Below are 17,690 nucleotides of genomic sequence, written 5' to 3' on the forward strand. Positions count from 1 at the left end.
ATTAACCACTAAGTTATATTGTGCAGTTGAATGGATTCTGGTTTGGGGCATGGCCAGGTAGATACAACAGGATGGTGGATGTTAGGGACTTGAGTCATTAAAATAATCAACCATGTGGCTCATATTAGTAGGAGAAAAAGTGAGGGCAAAAAGGAGACAATAGATTAGGAAAAACTTGAGGGATCCCTGGACTTGAGATCTTTAGGGAGTCAATCTTATGGTCAGTAAAAATAAGAATGTGAGAACTAGTAGACTAGAAAGTTAAGAGGGTGAGATATTGGTGTCTAAGCTTACTGAATTATTAACACAGAGCAGGTCTGGATGACAGGTTTTTGTAGGGTATGGCTAACACTGTGTAAGGGTGAAGGTCAATGAAGGTGAAGGAGTCAAAGAACTGTGAAGATAAACTATTGGGATGGTTGCCCATCTGTGTATGAAATCACCTAAAATTTTGCCAGAACACATAATCAAAGGGAAGCCTGAACCACGTGCCAAAGGCTATCATGAATATGGGGGGAATGACCAGCAAGTCTGGGACATAAGGAGGGACAAAAAAGAGATATTCAGACTGCAAGAAGGTAGATTTGACAGTGGTTTGAAAGTGACATTGGAGAAATGAGATGATGCAAATCTCTCCCTGGTCACTGTGATACAGGGAAATACTGAAATGTTTTGCTCAGTAAGGCAGCAAAGGAAGTGGTGCTGTCGAGGAGAAGGCAGCTTCAATTGTAATAAAAAAGGTAGAGAATGTATTTATTGAAAAGCTTGAGGGCATAGGAAAGTGGGTTAGCATAGACCGGAGACAGGATCCACAGGGCAAGGCAGAAAGAATTATAGGCAAGGGAATCAGGAGTGTTGGGAAGAGTAACAGGGTTTTGAGGATGAGTATACCAGAAAATGTAAAGGAGAGCTATGATTAATTTAGCAGAAATTTATTTGGGCATAATCAATTTGACCAAAAAACAAATAGACAAATAGTTGCTTGATCCAGCTATCTCCTATTATGGGGAAATTTAAGTTGCTGTGCTTATGTTTTTATTTCAGTTAGCACAGTGATATTATAGACTGGAAGTGAATTATGGATTAAAATGTACAAGGGCAGTACTATTTCCTCAAATTTCGAAAAAAAAAATCACATACAAACTTGTAAAACAACCCAGTAGTACACCCAAAAAAGTAGAGACTAGACTATTATTCGTTTTAGACCAGATCAGTTTTTTTCATCAAAATATTAATTGGCCAACTTCTTTTGAAAAAATTACTTTTCTGCTAATTATTTTGTGGCCAAATTATGTTACCACTGGAGGGGCTTACAGTTTAAGTAGTAATAAAAGATAGTAGGGTTGTAAAGCATATTGGATGGGATTTTCCAGGCTCCCTACCATCGAGGAGACCAGAGCAAAATAGGAAAGCAAAAAAGATAACCTAAAAAAGTTAAAATAAAATTTTTATTAGAGATAACATACAGAAAAGTAAAAAAATCACCCAGTTCAATTGTCACAAAGTGGCAGGTATAATCTGTACCTAATAGGTAGTAATTAATAGTTTCCATACAAGAAGTCACAGGTCTTCAGAACAAAACTACATGAGAGCACAGTGATCTGAAAATGAGGTGGTCTTTAGGCTATGGACACAAGATTGTAGCCAACCAGATTAAGGCAACATAGCATTCCATGCCCACGAGGCAGTCAGTCCTATACTTTGACAAAATTTAAAATGACTTTCTCCTTTTTGCTTAAAAAAATCCTTCTTCAAAGACTCGTGGGATAGCAGTTTTTTGCAGAGCCCCATAGAACACTGGGAATAAAGTGTGACAAATGCTCCATTCCACTGGTACATTTTCTTTAACAAAAGAAAATTTTCATTTACTTGCCTGTTTCTATAACGCCAAGTATTATTCTTTTAGCAACTAATTGTCTTGGAAGTCATCTTTTAAACCCAAACTATGGAATCATTTTCAAATCAAATCATCTGTAGAAGAACCAAGCAAGGGAAAACACTAGGTTTCCAGAGGGAGTAGAAAACAGGTGTATAATGGAAGGTTTCTAGGGTGATGGTGGTCATAAAAACATCCTTCACTATGTTTCTTCTATTTTCTTTAGGGGATGCAGGCTTCATTTGTGTGTATAATGAGCCAGTTCAGAATGTAGGGAAATTGTATATCAGAGGAATCACAATAGGCAGTTTTCAGATCACTGTGAATGGAGTTTCCACTTCCACTGCTCTACTGAGAATAACTCTTGATCGGGTCACCCAGGAATCTCCGAATTATAAATTCATGTGACCTCTCAGAGGTTTGCACACTACTCACCACACCAGTGATCTTGTAACCTTCTTTGGCCTTAGTGACACTATAGTCAGCTTTTCCTCCCACTCTTTGGTCATTTCTTCTCACTTTTCTTCAATAATTCTTGTGTATCTTGTTTACTCTATCATATGAGGGTATATATAGTTTTTTTTAAATATCAAAGTTATTCAAGTTTCTGTTCCTTTGTACATCGTCTTGTTGTTTTCTGGGAATGTCTTTCCTCACTTTACACACCAAACAAATCCCTTCTCCTCTTTCATGATCCGGCTCAAACACCAGACATCTTACGCCCACAGAATGGTCTACTCCCAGGATGGCTATCTCTCCAGTCAACACTAATTTCAGTATTTTATAATTATTTATAAACTATCAAGGCTGTGACTCAAATGGAAAGACAGAAAGCAAAGCCAAAGCTGGAGAGACTGCTAAGGTGGCAGACAAAAGAGAAGGTAAAGGAAGCCACACTGGTGGTGGGTAGATGGGGTTTGCTGCAGGTTGGGGAAAGGAGAAGGTCTAGAGAAATTACCTAAGTGGGAAAACAAGCCACTTGCATCCAGTTCTTGCAGGGATCAGTAAAAGACTGACCTGACATTTACAGATAAAGAGAGAAAGGAATTGTTTAATGGGGAAGATTTCCCAGAAAATCTTTTACAAGAAATCTTTCTCAGAAATTCTTTCAAAATGCAATATGGTTAAAGGGAAATCCTGACTGGGGAAAAAAAACAAGATATTCTTTCAGTTCCAAGATTTTTTGAGTCATCATGATATTGCTTTATTTTGGAAGCCTCAAACCAGCCTCCACTTCTTTTTTCTTCCTCACGTTCAATGGATTACCGTATGATTTCTGCCACAAGAACAGAATCTGCTTCTGCAGAGGTCACCTGTCACCCTCTAATTACCATTCCAGGTGTACAGTGTCTGTACTCATGCTGTTCCACCCTCCCTGACATCTGACCCCGGTGACCTCCTCCATGAAACCACCTTCTCCCTGATGTCCTGCCCCCTCCTCACCCTGCTGTTCGCTCTTTCCATTGCCCTTCACTTCATGAGCTTCCCTTCTCCCCCTTACTTCCTATATACACATCACTAAGACTTCTTGGAAAAAAGTCCCTCAGTCGCTATTCTTCCCTTCAGTGACTCCATCCATTTTCACACCTTCAGCCATTTTTATTCAGAAAACCCTCCGGTTGCTAGCTATGACCTCTTTACTAAGTTCCAGACTGCTCCGACAACGCCACACTGGACCTTTCAACCTGAATGCTTTGTGGGAAGCTCAGTCCTAACATCCCCCAAACAGAGATGAATATTCCCACATAACTGCTCTTCTTACAAACTCTTGCTGGGGTTCTAAAGGCAAGATTTTCTGTAACTCCACACTCCCTTATATTCTTCTTCTTCTTCTTTTTTTTTTTTTTTAAACATCTTTATTGGAGTACAATTGCTTTACAATGGTGTGTTAGTTTCTGCTGTATAACAAAGTGAATCAGCTCTACATATACATATATCCCCATATCCCCTCCCTCTTGCGTCTCCCTCCCACCCTTCCTATCCCACCCCTCTAGGTGGACACAAAGCACCGAGCTGATCTCCCTGTGCTATGCAGCTGCTTCCCACTAGCTATCTAGTTTACATTTGGTAGTGTGCCTTATATCTTGATTAACCTATTATCCATGTCTTTTGATTCTGTTTCTATAAAATACTCCCTGTCTATGTCATTCTTCTATTTCCACTGGTCTTTCTTCTTACTTCTGAATAAACAGGCTTTGCTTCCTTTTACAGCCTTCTGGTCTTATATCACTTATTCAGATAAACATGGATTGATTGTCTACTCTGTGCCAGGTATTGAGATGGGTAATAAGTCAGGGTTCTCAGCTCTTCTTTAAAAAGAAAACTAAGCTAATGCCTAGACACGTGCTTCAGAGATTCCTTTTTTTTTTTTTTTTTTTTTATTTCTTCAGTGATCTCTTGGTTATTTAGTAACGTATTGTTTAGCCTCCATGTGTTTGTGCTTTTTACGTTTTTATCCCTGTAATTCATTTCTAATCTCATAGTGTTGTGGTCAGAAAAGATGCTTGATATGATTTCAATTTTCTTAAATTTACTGAGGCTTGATTTGTGACCCAAGATGTGATCTATCCTGGAGAATGTTCCATGCGCACTTGAGAAGAAAGTGTAATCTGCTGTTTTTGGATGGAATGTCCTATAAATATCAATTAAATCTATCTGGTCTATTGTGTCATTTAAAGCTTCTGTTTTCTTATTTATTTTCATTTTGGATGATCTGTCCATTGGTGTAAGTGAGGTGTTAAAGGCCCCCACTATTATTGTGTTACTGTCAATTTCCTCTTTTATAGCTGTTAGCACTTGCCTTATGTATTGAGGTGCTCCTATGTTGGGTGCATATATATTTATAATTGTTATCTTCTTCTTGGATTGATCCCTTGATCATTATGTAGTGTCCTTCCTTGTCTCTTGTAACATTCTTTATTTTAAAGTCTATTTTATCTGATATGAGTATAGCTACTCCAGCTTTCTTTTGATTTCCATTTGCATGGAATATCTTTTTCCATCCCCTCACTTTCAGTCTGAATGTGTCCCTAGGTCTAAAGTGGGTCTCTTGTAGACAGCATATATATGGGTCTTGTTTTTGTATCCATTCAGCAAGCCTGTGTCTTTTGGTTGGAGCATTTAATCCATTCACGTTTAAGGTAATTATCAAAATGTATGTTCCTATGACCATTTTCTTAATTGTTTTGGGTTTGCTTTTGTGGGTCCTTTTCTTCTCTTGTGTTTCCCACTTAGGGAAGTTCCTTTACCATTTGTTGTAGAGCTGGTTTGGTGGTGCTGAATTCTCTTAGCTTTTGCTTCTCTGTAAAGCTTTTGATTTCTCCATCAAATCTAAATGAGATCCTTGCTGGGTGGAGTAATCTTGGTTGTAGGTTCTTCCCTTTCATCACTTTAAGTATATCATGCCACTCCCTTCTGGCTTGTAGAGTTTCTGCTGAGAAATCAGCTGTTAACCTTATGGGAGTTCCCTTGTATGTTATTTGTCGTTTTTCCCTTGCTGATTTCAATAATTTTTCTTTGTCTTTAATTTTTGCCACTTTGATTACTGTGTCTCGGCGTGTTTCTCCTTGGGTTTATCCTGTATGGGACTCTCTGCACTTCCTGGACTTGGGCGGCTATTTCCTTTCCCATGTTAGGGAAGTTTTTGACTATAGTCTCTTCAAATATTTTCTCTGGTCCTTTCTCTCTCTCTTCTCCTTCTGGGACCCCTATAATGCGAATATTGTTGCATTTAATGTTGTCCCAGAGGTCTCTTAGGCTGTCTTCATTTCTTTTCATTCTTTTTTCTTTAGTCTGTTCCGCAGCAGTGAATTCCACCATTCTGTCTTCCAGGTCACTTATCCGTTCTTCTGCCTCAGTTATTCTGCTATTGATTCCTTCTAGTGTAGTTTTCATTTCAGTTATTGCATTGATCATCTCTGTTTGTTTGTTCTTTAATTCTTCTAGGTCTTTGTTAATCATTTCTTGCATCTTCTCAATCTTTGCCTCCATTCTTATTCCGAGGTCCTGGATCATCTTCACTATCATTATTCTGAATTCTTTTTCTGGAAGGTTGCCTAGCTCCACTTCATTTAGTTGTTTTTCTGGGGTTTTTTCTTGTTCCTTCATCTGGTATATAGCCCTCTGCCTTTTCATCTTGTCTATCTTTCTGTAAATGTGGTTTTTGTTCCAGAGGCTGCAGGATTGCAGTTTTTCTTGCTTCTGCTCTCTGCCCTCTGGTGGTTGAGGCTATCTAAGAGGCTTGATGGGAGGCTCTGGTGGTGGGCTGCTTCAGAGATTCTACCTGAGTTGATCTAGAGTGGAGCTTGGACATAGTAGTTTTCAAGTTGCCCAAATGAACTTAATGTGTAGCCAGAGTTGAGAACTACAAACTTAAGTATATAAACGTCAGGAAAATGGGCGTTATTCTTACCCTGATGGAGCTTAAATTCTAGTTGGGGAGATAGACATTAAAGAACAAATAATCATATATGTGAATAACTTAAAGTGATAAGTGCCATGAAGAAAATGAACAGGGAACTTTGGGAGAAATAATATAGTAGGACAATGTGTATGGGGTCACCAAAGGTCTTTCTAAAGGAGTGATATTTAATGTGAAGTTTTAAGGATGCGTATAATTTGGCCAGGCAAGTAAGCAGATGGAAACAACATTTTTGATGAATTTGAGTCATGGAAGATCCTGGCATGTTTTGAGGAAATGAAAGAAAGCCAATGTGGATGGTGTGTAGTGACGGATGGTTAGAGTGGCTTAAATGAGATTGGAACAGAACAAAGGACTTTGTTAAGAACTTGTTAGGTTTTCTTAGGTGCATTGAAAAGCGATTTATAGTCTTTTTCTTTTTAAGATTTTTTTTGATGTGGACCTTTTTAAAATGTTTATTGAATTTGTTACAATATTGCTTCTATTTTATGTTTTGGTTTCTTGGCCATGAGGCATGTGGGATCTTATCTCCCCAGACCAGGGATCGAACCCACACCCCCTGCATTGGAAGGCGAAGTCTTAACCACCAGACGGCCAGGGAAGTCCCCATTTATAGTCCTTTAGGGACCAAAACAATTTTTTTTTTTGTAGTTATTACTCTGGCTTCCCTGTAGAGGGTAAGAGGGGTTCAAAGCAGAGCAGATTGAGGGGAACTAAATCTAAGTTTGAAGCTTGTTTTAGGGTAGTTTTAGGTTCGCAGCAAACTGGAGTGGAAGGTCTAGAGATTTCCACGTACCTCATGCCTCTGTACATTTCTTTATCTAGATTTGCCTTTTCTGGACAGTTTATATAAATGGAATTATGCGATATGTGGTATTGCATCTAACTTCTTTTATTTAGCATAATGTTTTTGAGATTCTTCCATGTTATAGTATATGTATTTCATTTCTTTTTATTGTTGAATAGTGTTCCACGCTATGGGTAACTACATTCTGTTAATTTATTAACCTGTTGATAAACATTTGGATTACATCGAATTTTTGGCATCTGTGAATAATGCCGCTATAAACATTTGCATGCAAGTCTTTGTGTGGACATATATTTTCATCTCTCTTGTATCAATTCCCAGGAATGGGATTGTTGTGTTATATGTTAAACATGTGTTTAACTTTTTTAAGATAGGCTTTTTTTCTGAGTAGTGTTAGGTTCACAGCAAACTTGAGCGGGAAGTTGCCATATAAAGTCAGTCCTCCATATCCTCAGATTCTGCATCCGTGGATTCAATCAACCATGGATTCAAATATTCATAGAAAAAAACCCAGAAAGTTCGAAAAAGCAAAACTTGAATTTGTTGTGCATAGGCAACTGTTTACACAGCATTTACATTGAGTTAGGTATTATAAGTAATCTAGAGATGATTTAAAGTATTGGGGTGTGTGTGAAGATTATATGCAAATACTACGCCATTTTCTATAAGGGATTTGAGCATCCTCGGATTCTGGTATCTGCAGGTTTGGTGGGGGGGATCTTGGAACCAATCCCCTGAGGATGCCAAGGGACGACTGTACTGTCTACACCTCTCCCACATCATTACCACCCAAAGTCCATAGTTTATATGAGGGTTCACTCTGGGTGGAATATTACACCCTACTCTCATCTTGCTTGTATGGTTTCTGAGGAAAAGTAATTCTTGGATGTAATTCTTATCTTTGCTTCTTTATAAGTGAGGTGTTTATCCCCTCTGCTTCTTACAAGATTTTTTATCTTTGATTTCTTTAAGTTTGAATATGATATACCTAGGAGTAGGGTTTTTTTCATTTTGTTTTGCTTTGTTTTGTTTTTTGGCGTTTATCCTGCTTGGTGTTCTCTGAGCTTCTTGGATTTGTGATTTGGTGCCTGACATTAATTTGGGGGGAATCCTCAGTCATTGTTACTTCAAATAATTCTCCTATTCCTTTCTTTCTTCCTTCTCCTCCTGGTTTTCCCATTATGTGTATGGTAGACCTTCTGTAGTTGTCCCACTATTCTAGGACATTCTGTTACATTTTTGTCAGACTTCTTTTGCTTTGCTTTGCTTTTCCATTTTGGAAGTTTCTGTTGATATATCCTTTCCTCAGCCATGTCTGGTCTACAAATAAATCCATCAAAGGCATTCTTCATTTCTGTTACAATGTTTTTGATCTCTGACATTTCTTTTTGATTCCTACTTAGAATTTCCATATCTCTGCTGGCATTGCCCATCCATTCTTGCATACTGTCTACTTTATCTGTTAGATGCCTTAACTTATTAATCATTGTTATTTTAAATTCCTGGTCTGATAATTCCAATACCCCTGCTATATCAGAATCTGGTTCAGATGCTTGCTCTGTCTCTTTCAACTGTGTTTTTTGCCTAGGTTTCCACTGGGTCTGTTTCTATACGCTTCGTGCACCAGTAGGGCCTGCTTCAGACTTTTACCTTCTAAAGGAGAATGTGAAAATCAACAGAGTCACATCATATGTAGAATTAAGTGCAATCTTGCAACCTTCTAGAATTTGGCCTCAATTTATCTTCACAAGCTCATTTCTGACTATAGCTTCATGCTTAAACTGGCCAAAGTGATGTTCACTGAACAGTGGCCTATGTTTTCCCACAAATATGTCTTTGCTTTTACCCTTCCCTTAGCCTGGACTACCTTTCTTCCTTTTATTATTGCCAAAATTCTACCCATCTTTAGAACAAATTCAGATACTTTTTCCACAGAGTTTTCTAAAGGGTATATACCTTTACTATAACCTTTGGTGTATACTTCTTTTAAACAGTTATTAGAGGACACTTACTACAGGCTGTTTGTGTTATTGTCAGTCATAAAATCATTCTCCCCATGCCCCCTCCGAGAACGGCTTGATGGGAGTGGTCACTTTTTATTTATCTCTGTACCCACCTTAGATCCAGCAAAGTGTTTCTAAGTTAGTAGATGCTCAATATTTATTGAATTAAATTAATATATAGAGAATGGTATCTTATTTAAATTTCTTCATTTTGATCAACATTTGATGAGAATATTTTAACATATAATAATGATGAGGATATCCGAATGATTTATAAAAATCATTTGTTAACCTAATAAAGCCGGCTATATCTGGGGGTCTGCATTTAACATACCCCCTCTATAATTTGACTGAAGACATTTAAACATTTTATTTCTTAATGGAGTGAAAGACGAGAAAAAGCATTTGTAGTTAAAAAAAAACAAACTCTTGCCTTAGATAGATAAGAATCATACCAAATGTATCCTTTGTGAATCCCTAATGTTTCCATGAAATTTTTATTCCTTCTGGGGCGCTGTATCTGAGAGTTAACATGACTGTTGTCTGTATCTGAGAAATGACCATGTTTCCTTTTAGTTCTCAGCAAGAGTAATTGAATGTAGACTATCTTACTAAACGCTGGCCTGTGACAGTGTGTTAACACTCTGTCTCCTAACGGCAGGGCAATTATTTGCTGAGTGGGATTTTTATAAATCCCCTGGCACTAGTATGTCCCGATAATTATGATGAAGAGCACTGGTCAGTGTTGATTCAGCAGTCCCCACCCCGGCAAATATTTCATTCGCAGTTCCCTGGCCCACTTCCACTTTTCTAGTTATTAGAGACCTTTACTACTCTTCTGTGCTTGCGTAGTGTCTTATATTTTAAAAGCATTTTTTACTAAAACTTAGAACTCAAACATATTTTAGACAGCCCTCCATTTAGAATTGTTCATCTCTCATGATATTCACAAAATCTGGTTCATGGGGCAAGAAAATACTTTTTTAAAATCTTATTTTTAATTGAAGTATAGTAAAATTTACAATGTTGTATTAGTTTCAAGTGTACAACAAAGTGATTCAGTTATACATATTATTTTCCATTATAGGTTATTACAAAATATTGAAGGGAAAGATACTCAATATTTTATAATAACTTATGAGGGAAAATAATCTGAAAAAGAATATATATATATATATATATATATATATATATATATATATATATATATATAACTGAATCACTTTGCTGTACACCTGAAACTAACACAACATTGTAAATCAACTATACTTCAATAAAATAATTTTTTTTTAAATTGAGTATAGTTCCCTGTGCTATACAGTAGTTCCTCGTTGTTCACCTATTTTATATATAGTAATGTGTATATGAAGAAAATACTTTTTAATTTTGTTTCTTTTTGTGGCAATCAGTGACTCCTGTTTGCTGTGTAATTGTCATTTGCAAAAGTAAAACTTGAATTCTCCCACCTACCCTGTAGAGTTCTTCATTCCTGGAATAAGCAGTTACTTTGAAATCATGAGAAATTACTGTTTCTAATCTGATAAAATCTGAAATTGAAGCACTAGTAATCGTGCTATGGGAATTATAAGTGTACCTGGTCCTGTTTCAAATTCTTTTTATTTTACAGAAACTCGTTTTAAAAGTAAACCTCAATAACAAAGAGAAGAGAAAAAATTAGACTATGGCTTCCCGCAGGCAATTACAAAATAAAGGTCAGTGTATGAGTGGAAAATGACCATAAAAACATTCTTCATGAAATACAGCAGTAGATGCTCCAAATATAACAAGTATATCCATTTGTTTTCAAGTCAACTGCATTTTTTAAAGTACTTTCCCTTAGAATATTTCAGTAGAAGAATAAAAACTGAGAAGAAAAGAGCCAACTGGTATGATAGATTGTTAGAAATATGGAATGGTTCAAAATATTAATGTAATGCTAAGGGTGACCGGGTAACAAATGGTACATTTGCTCGCTGTTCAACCTGGCATAATTAATATTCTAGGTCATGCTTAAGTTCCCATGATGGAAGGTCTGAAGGGGGGAAATTCAAGAAAAATATATATCTATTCTATAACTCATTGCCTTTTTTTTTTTTTTTCCTTTCACTTTGACGAGTCAGAATCATAGCCTTTAAAAAAAAATCAGTGCTTTCACACCTCATTTGCTGTATTCACCACTGGGCCACCAGTCAGCAGCCGGGCCTGATACAGGGAGGTCAGTGAGAAGCTATTAGCAGAGTTCTCTCCTGAGATTTCTTGGGTCTTATTGAGTTGAATGTTAGCATGACAGTACTGCAAATAACTCAGTTGTAGGCTTCTTCTTTTTTTTTTTTTTTTAAACAGTTAGCACAGATTTCCCCATAGTGTTGGTCACTCTAGAAAATTATTGCTGAAAATGAAGTCCCCAAAGCTAGCCTGGCATTAGCCCTTCTAAGTTGTGAAAAATGTGAAAACGGAAAAATATGTCATAGTCCCCGAGGATTAACTTTGTCTTCTGTGACTCATAGTAATACTTTTGTAAAAATCCATAGCAAACCATTATTCACAAAGTGGCTTACAAATTAATGAAATATAGCAATTGAGACAATAGTTCGGGTTGTTTTGTTAACTTAAAGAAATAATAATTAAATGGATACTATATTAATATAAGTAGATAGGGTCTCTGCTTGCTGAAGGGATTGAGGGGGGCTGGACCGTTTTCATTGACAAAAGTTAGCCAAATGTATTAAATTAATTTCTAAAATACTGACACCTTGAAGATTTTAAATGATACATTTTCCATTCAATTAAAATATATTTTCTATCTATATATGATTTAAATTGCAAAGAGAATACACATGAGGAGGTCTCCATATAGGTTGCAAAATATAATTTAAGAAAGCTATCATATCTACTGATCTATTTGCATTTCCCATCTAGCCTATGTATACATGTGCATGCAAATGTGAAGGAGATCAAGGAAGATTTCTAATGGGGGTAAAGTTAATAGCTGGTAGCAGTTATTCAGGTAGATAGGTATTTTTAAATGGTAAATTATAATCTAGTTATATTGTATGCATTTTACCATTTTAATCTGTAAGATTATGGAAATGATAAACTAACAGACTTCAGTTAATTAGGTCATCACTAAACAGAATGGTATTCTCTTATATCTCTTTCATAGACTATATAGATTTAGTTCTATTTTATGTCAGAATAGTCTTTTTAGTATAATACTTATTGTTTTTTTCTCATTACAATTGATATAGTCTCATCTTAGAAAATCACCCTAAAAATCATAAAAATTACCATCCACTTAAAAACTACTGTCCACCAAAAGCTATTTTGAATACATGTGTATTAATTTTCTTATATTAACATCATTAAAAATATCTGTTTACGTGTCCACCTTGTTCTGTATTTAGTATTATAGTAAGAGAATGTTAACATGCCATTAAAAATGGCTTATACAATGCCTATAATGTTTCCAATACTTTTATCTTATGTAAATTGTATAGGGAAAAAAGTCTCAAAGAAGAGCCAATTCAAGAAAAAATTTAAATAGGTAAATATATTTACATTAACTTTTTCCTTAGCGTAGGAAAAATTTGAGTTGGAGATGACTCAGTGGGTCTGTGATAATTTAGTTCTAGATCACAATGCATTCAAAAGCAAATTAAACCTGAAGTGTTAAAAGAGATGAAAAGGATATAATCTATAACTTTGAAGGAAGTCAATCAGATTTTGAAATAAACTCAAACATTTTACTAAAATATTTATGCGGCTTGAGAAAGTAAGAGTAAAATAGAAACTTTATGGGCCTTTCTGAACAGTGCATTGTTTTTCTTCATAAGCATTTAGCATTCATTTTTTGAGTGTCTACTATGTGTTAAGCACTTTGCTAGGCCCTGGAGATGCAAAAATACCTAAAATACAGTCCCTGTGCTCCAGAGGCTTGCTTTGGGAAGATGGACACACACAAAGATAATTTCAAAACAGTGTAATAAGTACTGTGATAGAGTTGTCCCCAAGCTATTAAGGAAGCATTGGGGATAAGGCACGGAATCTAGCCTGAGTTGGTATTTGATAGAGGTTTATACCTACTGAGGAGTTAGGCTAGAAATATAAAATTTCCTAGGATAGTTTTTCAAAGACAACTACCGTAGGCAATCATAATACTTTGGACTTGCTTATTCCAAGAGGTAAATATAACAACCAGAAATATTTATGGATATGATGGTGGCATGAGAGAAAAGCACATTTTTAGGAAAAACCAGATAGGTTTAATGGATACATTTTTACATTAGTCTAGAATGTCTACAGAGCAACTAAACAAATCATCCTATCGTTTAAAATATAGCTTTTCTTCATGAATATGCATTTGTATATAGGAAAGGAGTAAAAATATAGTTCTAAGCAGTTTGTATATTCAAACGTCATTGAATTTTCAGAAAGGGGAATATGGTAAACTTGAATTTAACATTTATCCTGCATACATCTATTGAACCTCCATTGCATAGCAGGCACTGTGTTAAATAAGTCTGGACTATTTTGATGCAGTGTGTGACAAGGTCAGTGATAGACAGCAAGGGTAATGTGATGATATAGAAATAATGCACCTAACCATGTGAATGCAACTCATTAAATACAGGATGTTATTTTGAATGATTGTATACATATATATATACACACATATATATACACACATGTATGTTTATATATAATATATATATACATATACCAGTTTATTATTTTAAAGTAAAGAACTTAAAATGGCGGCCATTAATTAGGTTGTATAATGAATAATCTTTCAAATAATCAAATATTTATTAAGTTCATACTTTGTACCTGAAACTGGTTCAAGCATTATATATTTGAGTTTGTGTGAGTGAATGTATGACTTACAGAGCTGGTTAAGTATACATATACGTAGTTAATGGTTAGAATACAAAATGAATGCCTTAAGGTCCTGTTATTTTTTTCTCAAATACAATTATATCAAACATGCCATGTGTAGCAGGTAGAAACTATAGTTTCTATTAGTCGTTTTTAACATGTTTAGTCTTCAACCATGAATCATTCTGAAATTGTTGATCTGGAGACAAAGTGTATTTTGTAATGTCCTTAGACTAATCTAAAGTCCACCTCTAGTTAAGAACTAGAGTTGTAGTTTAACATAGTCCTTAAACATGAAAATTTGTATGGTACAACTTTATCTTCCCTTTATTTTATGTGAAAATGAAGGATAAAAATCAAAATGATGTTGTTCTTCTTTAGATTCTAGGTATATACAACTCACCTTTCAGAAAAGATCCTGATCCATGGGAGTTGCGGTTACAGCAGGCAAAGCCTTTAACACACCGAAGACCTAAAGTGAAGCCGAAGCACTCTGTCAGCCTTAGCAGCTGGCTGGCTTGCACGAGTGCCCGGTCCTTTCCTCCATCCGGAATTCTGCCACCCATTGATAGGAAACGATGTCAGGTACTCATTAGTCTTTTTTTTCAGTTTAACTTTTCTGTCTTCGTACTTTTATTATTCACTTTTTTCTTTTTTATTGGAGTATAGTTGCTTTACAATGTTGTGTTAGTTTCTGCTGTACAATGAAGTGAATCAGCTATACGTATACATACGTAAGAATTGTGTCAGTGATCGTGTTCTTTCTGTTTTCTTTAAAATGTTATTGTTTTGTCTTTGTGAAAAGCAAAGAAAATTATTTTTTTACAGAACCTAATTTTTTTTTTTTTTTGGCTGTGCTGTGCAGCTTGTGGGATCTTAGTTCCATGACCAGGGATTGAATCTGGTCCATGGCAGTGACAGTGCTGAGTCCAAACCACTGGACCGCCAGGGAATTCCCCAGAATCTAATTTTAAATAATAAAAATGAAGTACATTTAAAATATATATCAAAGAAATAAATATTTCCTTGGTATTGAATTTTATTGTTCTGGGTGTGAAATTAACACGTAGGATTTTTGGCTAGGATGTAGCCTTTTTCTGTAACAATACTGTAATAACTGTACTTGTTATAACCTGTTGTTGCTAGAAAAATCCTATGTATTATCAAATTTATTTAATTTAGCCTCTCATCTGATGGTTCATATGATTCTATACAATTGTAAACATACTTTGCATGGGAGTCATTTAAAAAGTATAAGTTGGAGAATTAGAGAGGGCCCAAAACAATGCAAAACTCAAGCAAAGACAAAATCTTCACCATGGATTAGAATATAGCGTGATTGGCAAATGACATCCTAGGGCTAAAGGGTGGAGGGGGATGGGTTGTGATGATTGTCACTGTCCTAAAAGTTCCAGAGAGCAACACTTCTGTCACCCCCAGAGAGCAGTTCTGTCACCCCCAGAACTTCTGCCTGTTAGCTTCCTACACATGCTTGCCTCTGTGTCTCTATTGCTGTATAATAAATTATATTATATTTATGTATACAGCCTGATGGCTTAAACCAACACACGTTTCTTTTCTCACAGTTTCCGTGGGTCAGCATTGTGGGTACAGCTTAGGTGAGGGCCTCTGACTCAAGATCTCTCATGAAGTTGCAGTCAAGGTGTCAGCCGGGACCGTGATTTCATATAAAAGCTCAGCTGTGGAGGAAGGAGAGGAGGGTAGGGAGATCCTCTACCAGGGTCACTCACATGATTGGTGGTTTTCCTGTCTCTGTCTCTCCTCCCTCAGTCTCTATAGCGCTCCCCTCCCTGGAGGAGGGAAGTGCCAAGCTTCTAATCACTTGGTCTTTCTGGTGACCAGTCTCACCCAGAGGCTATCTAGGGACTCCAGCCTAAGTCACCTTATTAGCTTAAACTCAGGTGTATTCTTGTTATGAGTAACAAAAGATACTCCTGTCATCGGGAAATTGCAAAGGTTTTAGGAGCTCTGTGCCAGGAACCAAGGACAAAGACCAAATATATTTCTTATTATACCCACAATGGTATAAATATAAAGACACATTGGGAATACATATACATTTATATAAAGATATACATTCATACATATGTGGAATACACATCTGTATGGAAGATTTTATATATGTGTATATACATACACATATACATATACAGGTACACATACCCACATGCATACTCGTAAGGTACATTTATCTAACATACCACAAAATAATTATCCCTGCTAATTGTATCCTTTCCCTTTCCTTCTTTCCCCATCTCCTTCCTACTTACCCCTGGTCCTCCTCCCCCACCCCCATCATATCCTCTCATCCTTCTTTTCCTTCTTTCTCTTATTTTTCCTTCTTTCCCATCTTCTCTTCCCACCTTCTCTCATCATCTTTGACTTCTTCCTTTCCTGCTTTTATTTTTCTTCTTTCCTTTCCTGTTTTCACAGAATGGGATTCTTAATGTGATTTTCTTTGACTGAACCCCATTTCCTGTACTTATCTATAATAAAAAGGTACCCACATCCCTGGGGACATTTGAGATTATATATACTACAGTCCAAATGATACTATTTACACTCTGACAGTCTATCTTCACTTGTGAGGTGAATTTCTTAAATGTGTGAGACAATAATAGCAAGTTTAAAAAATTTTTCACTATTATTTAAGCTTTGAGAAAAGTTTATAAATACAAGATGACTATAATGTGGGTTATTAAAAATATAGAAGAATATAAATATATTTGACTCATAACTGGACTTGATTGAAGGCAAAGAAAGTCAAATATTGGAGAACTATAGCTAAGAGCCCAAGAAGTCTTGTAGGTTCAGGTTGAATCCTGAATGGTCTACACATTCTAGGAATTAGTATTTGGAAATGAGTACAATGAGCAGAGCTGAAGGCTGAAGCTTTGTCTGAAATTTGGAATGCTATCTCACTCCAGGTATGATTGGTATAAGTGATCACTTGAGATCTAAAATAGTCTATCAACAGAAATAAAAGTCAGCAGAAGCTTTGGCATAAGAGAACCTTAACAGTAGAGGCCAAGTTTGCTGACTAGGAAGGTGGTCTATTAAGCTCAATGGCAAGACATTAATTGTCTAAGATATAAATGTATGGATCAGGCACTGAAACACATGGAAAAATGGACATTCTTAAGGAGGATTGTGGTCATGAAGATTATAGTTAATGAAAAAAGAAGAGTGGGTCTATTTTATTCTAAATTTTGCTGCTTAAGTAGGGCTTCCTCTTTCATTTCCTAATCTTGTTGGAAATAGCAAGTTCCAGAACAAGTAGTGGAGTAAGCCTCAAATGGGTATGTGTCATATTGATACATCAACAAAGGTCAGACGGCAGAGACTGGCCACCAAGAAGACTTTATTCCTTGTGAACGCAGGCCCCTTCAAAGTCATAGCCTTGGTCTTTTGTTTATATACTTGATGCTACTATTGTTCAAAATCTTTTTCAAACTCCTCTAGAAACTAAAAGTAAGAGTAGTAAGATAATAAAGCTAGGAGTACAATTTTTGCATATTTACTAGGTTCTAAGTACAATGCTAAGAGTCTTATATATCTTAAGGGCAATTTTGTGAGATCGTTATTATTCCATCTTACATACGAAGAGGTCTAGAGAAGTAATTTGCCCCTAATAACACAACCAAATATTATTTTTTCAAACCACAGAATTTGTCAAAGTGAAAGATT

The 17,690-nt window shown here is 36.0% G+C and overlaps 1 protein-coding gene across 3 annotated transcripts in view; it reads left to right on the plus strand.

The window, feature by feature from the left end:
* Window positions 1-17,690, plus strand: part of SPATA17 (spermatogenesis associated 17) — a 193,913-nt gene that overhangs the window by 101,498 nt on the left and 74,725 nt on the right. For all 3 annotated transcript variants that reach the window (XM_082427491.1, XM_082427492.1, XM_082427493.1), the window contains one exon: window positions 14,364-14,567. In XM_082427491.1, coding sequence (XP_082283617.1) covers window positions 14,364-14,567 — 204 coding nt within the window. The remainder of the gene's footprint in view (window positions 1-14,363; window positions 14,568-17,690) is intronic.

Source organism: Balaenoptera physalus, assembly GCF_965194825.1.
Source record: "Balaenoptera physalus genome assembly, chromosome: 1".
NCBI lineage: Eukaryota > Metazoa > Chordata > Mammalia > Artiodactyla > Balaenopteridae > Balaenoptera > Balaenoptera physalus.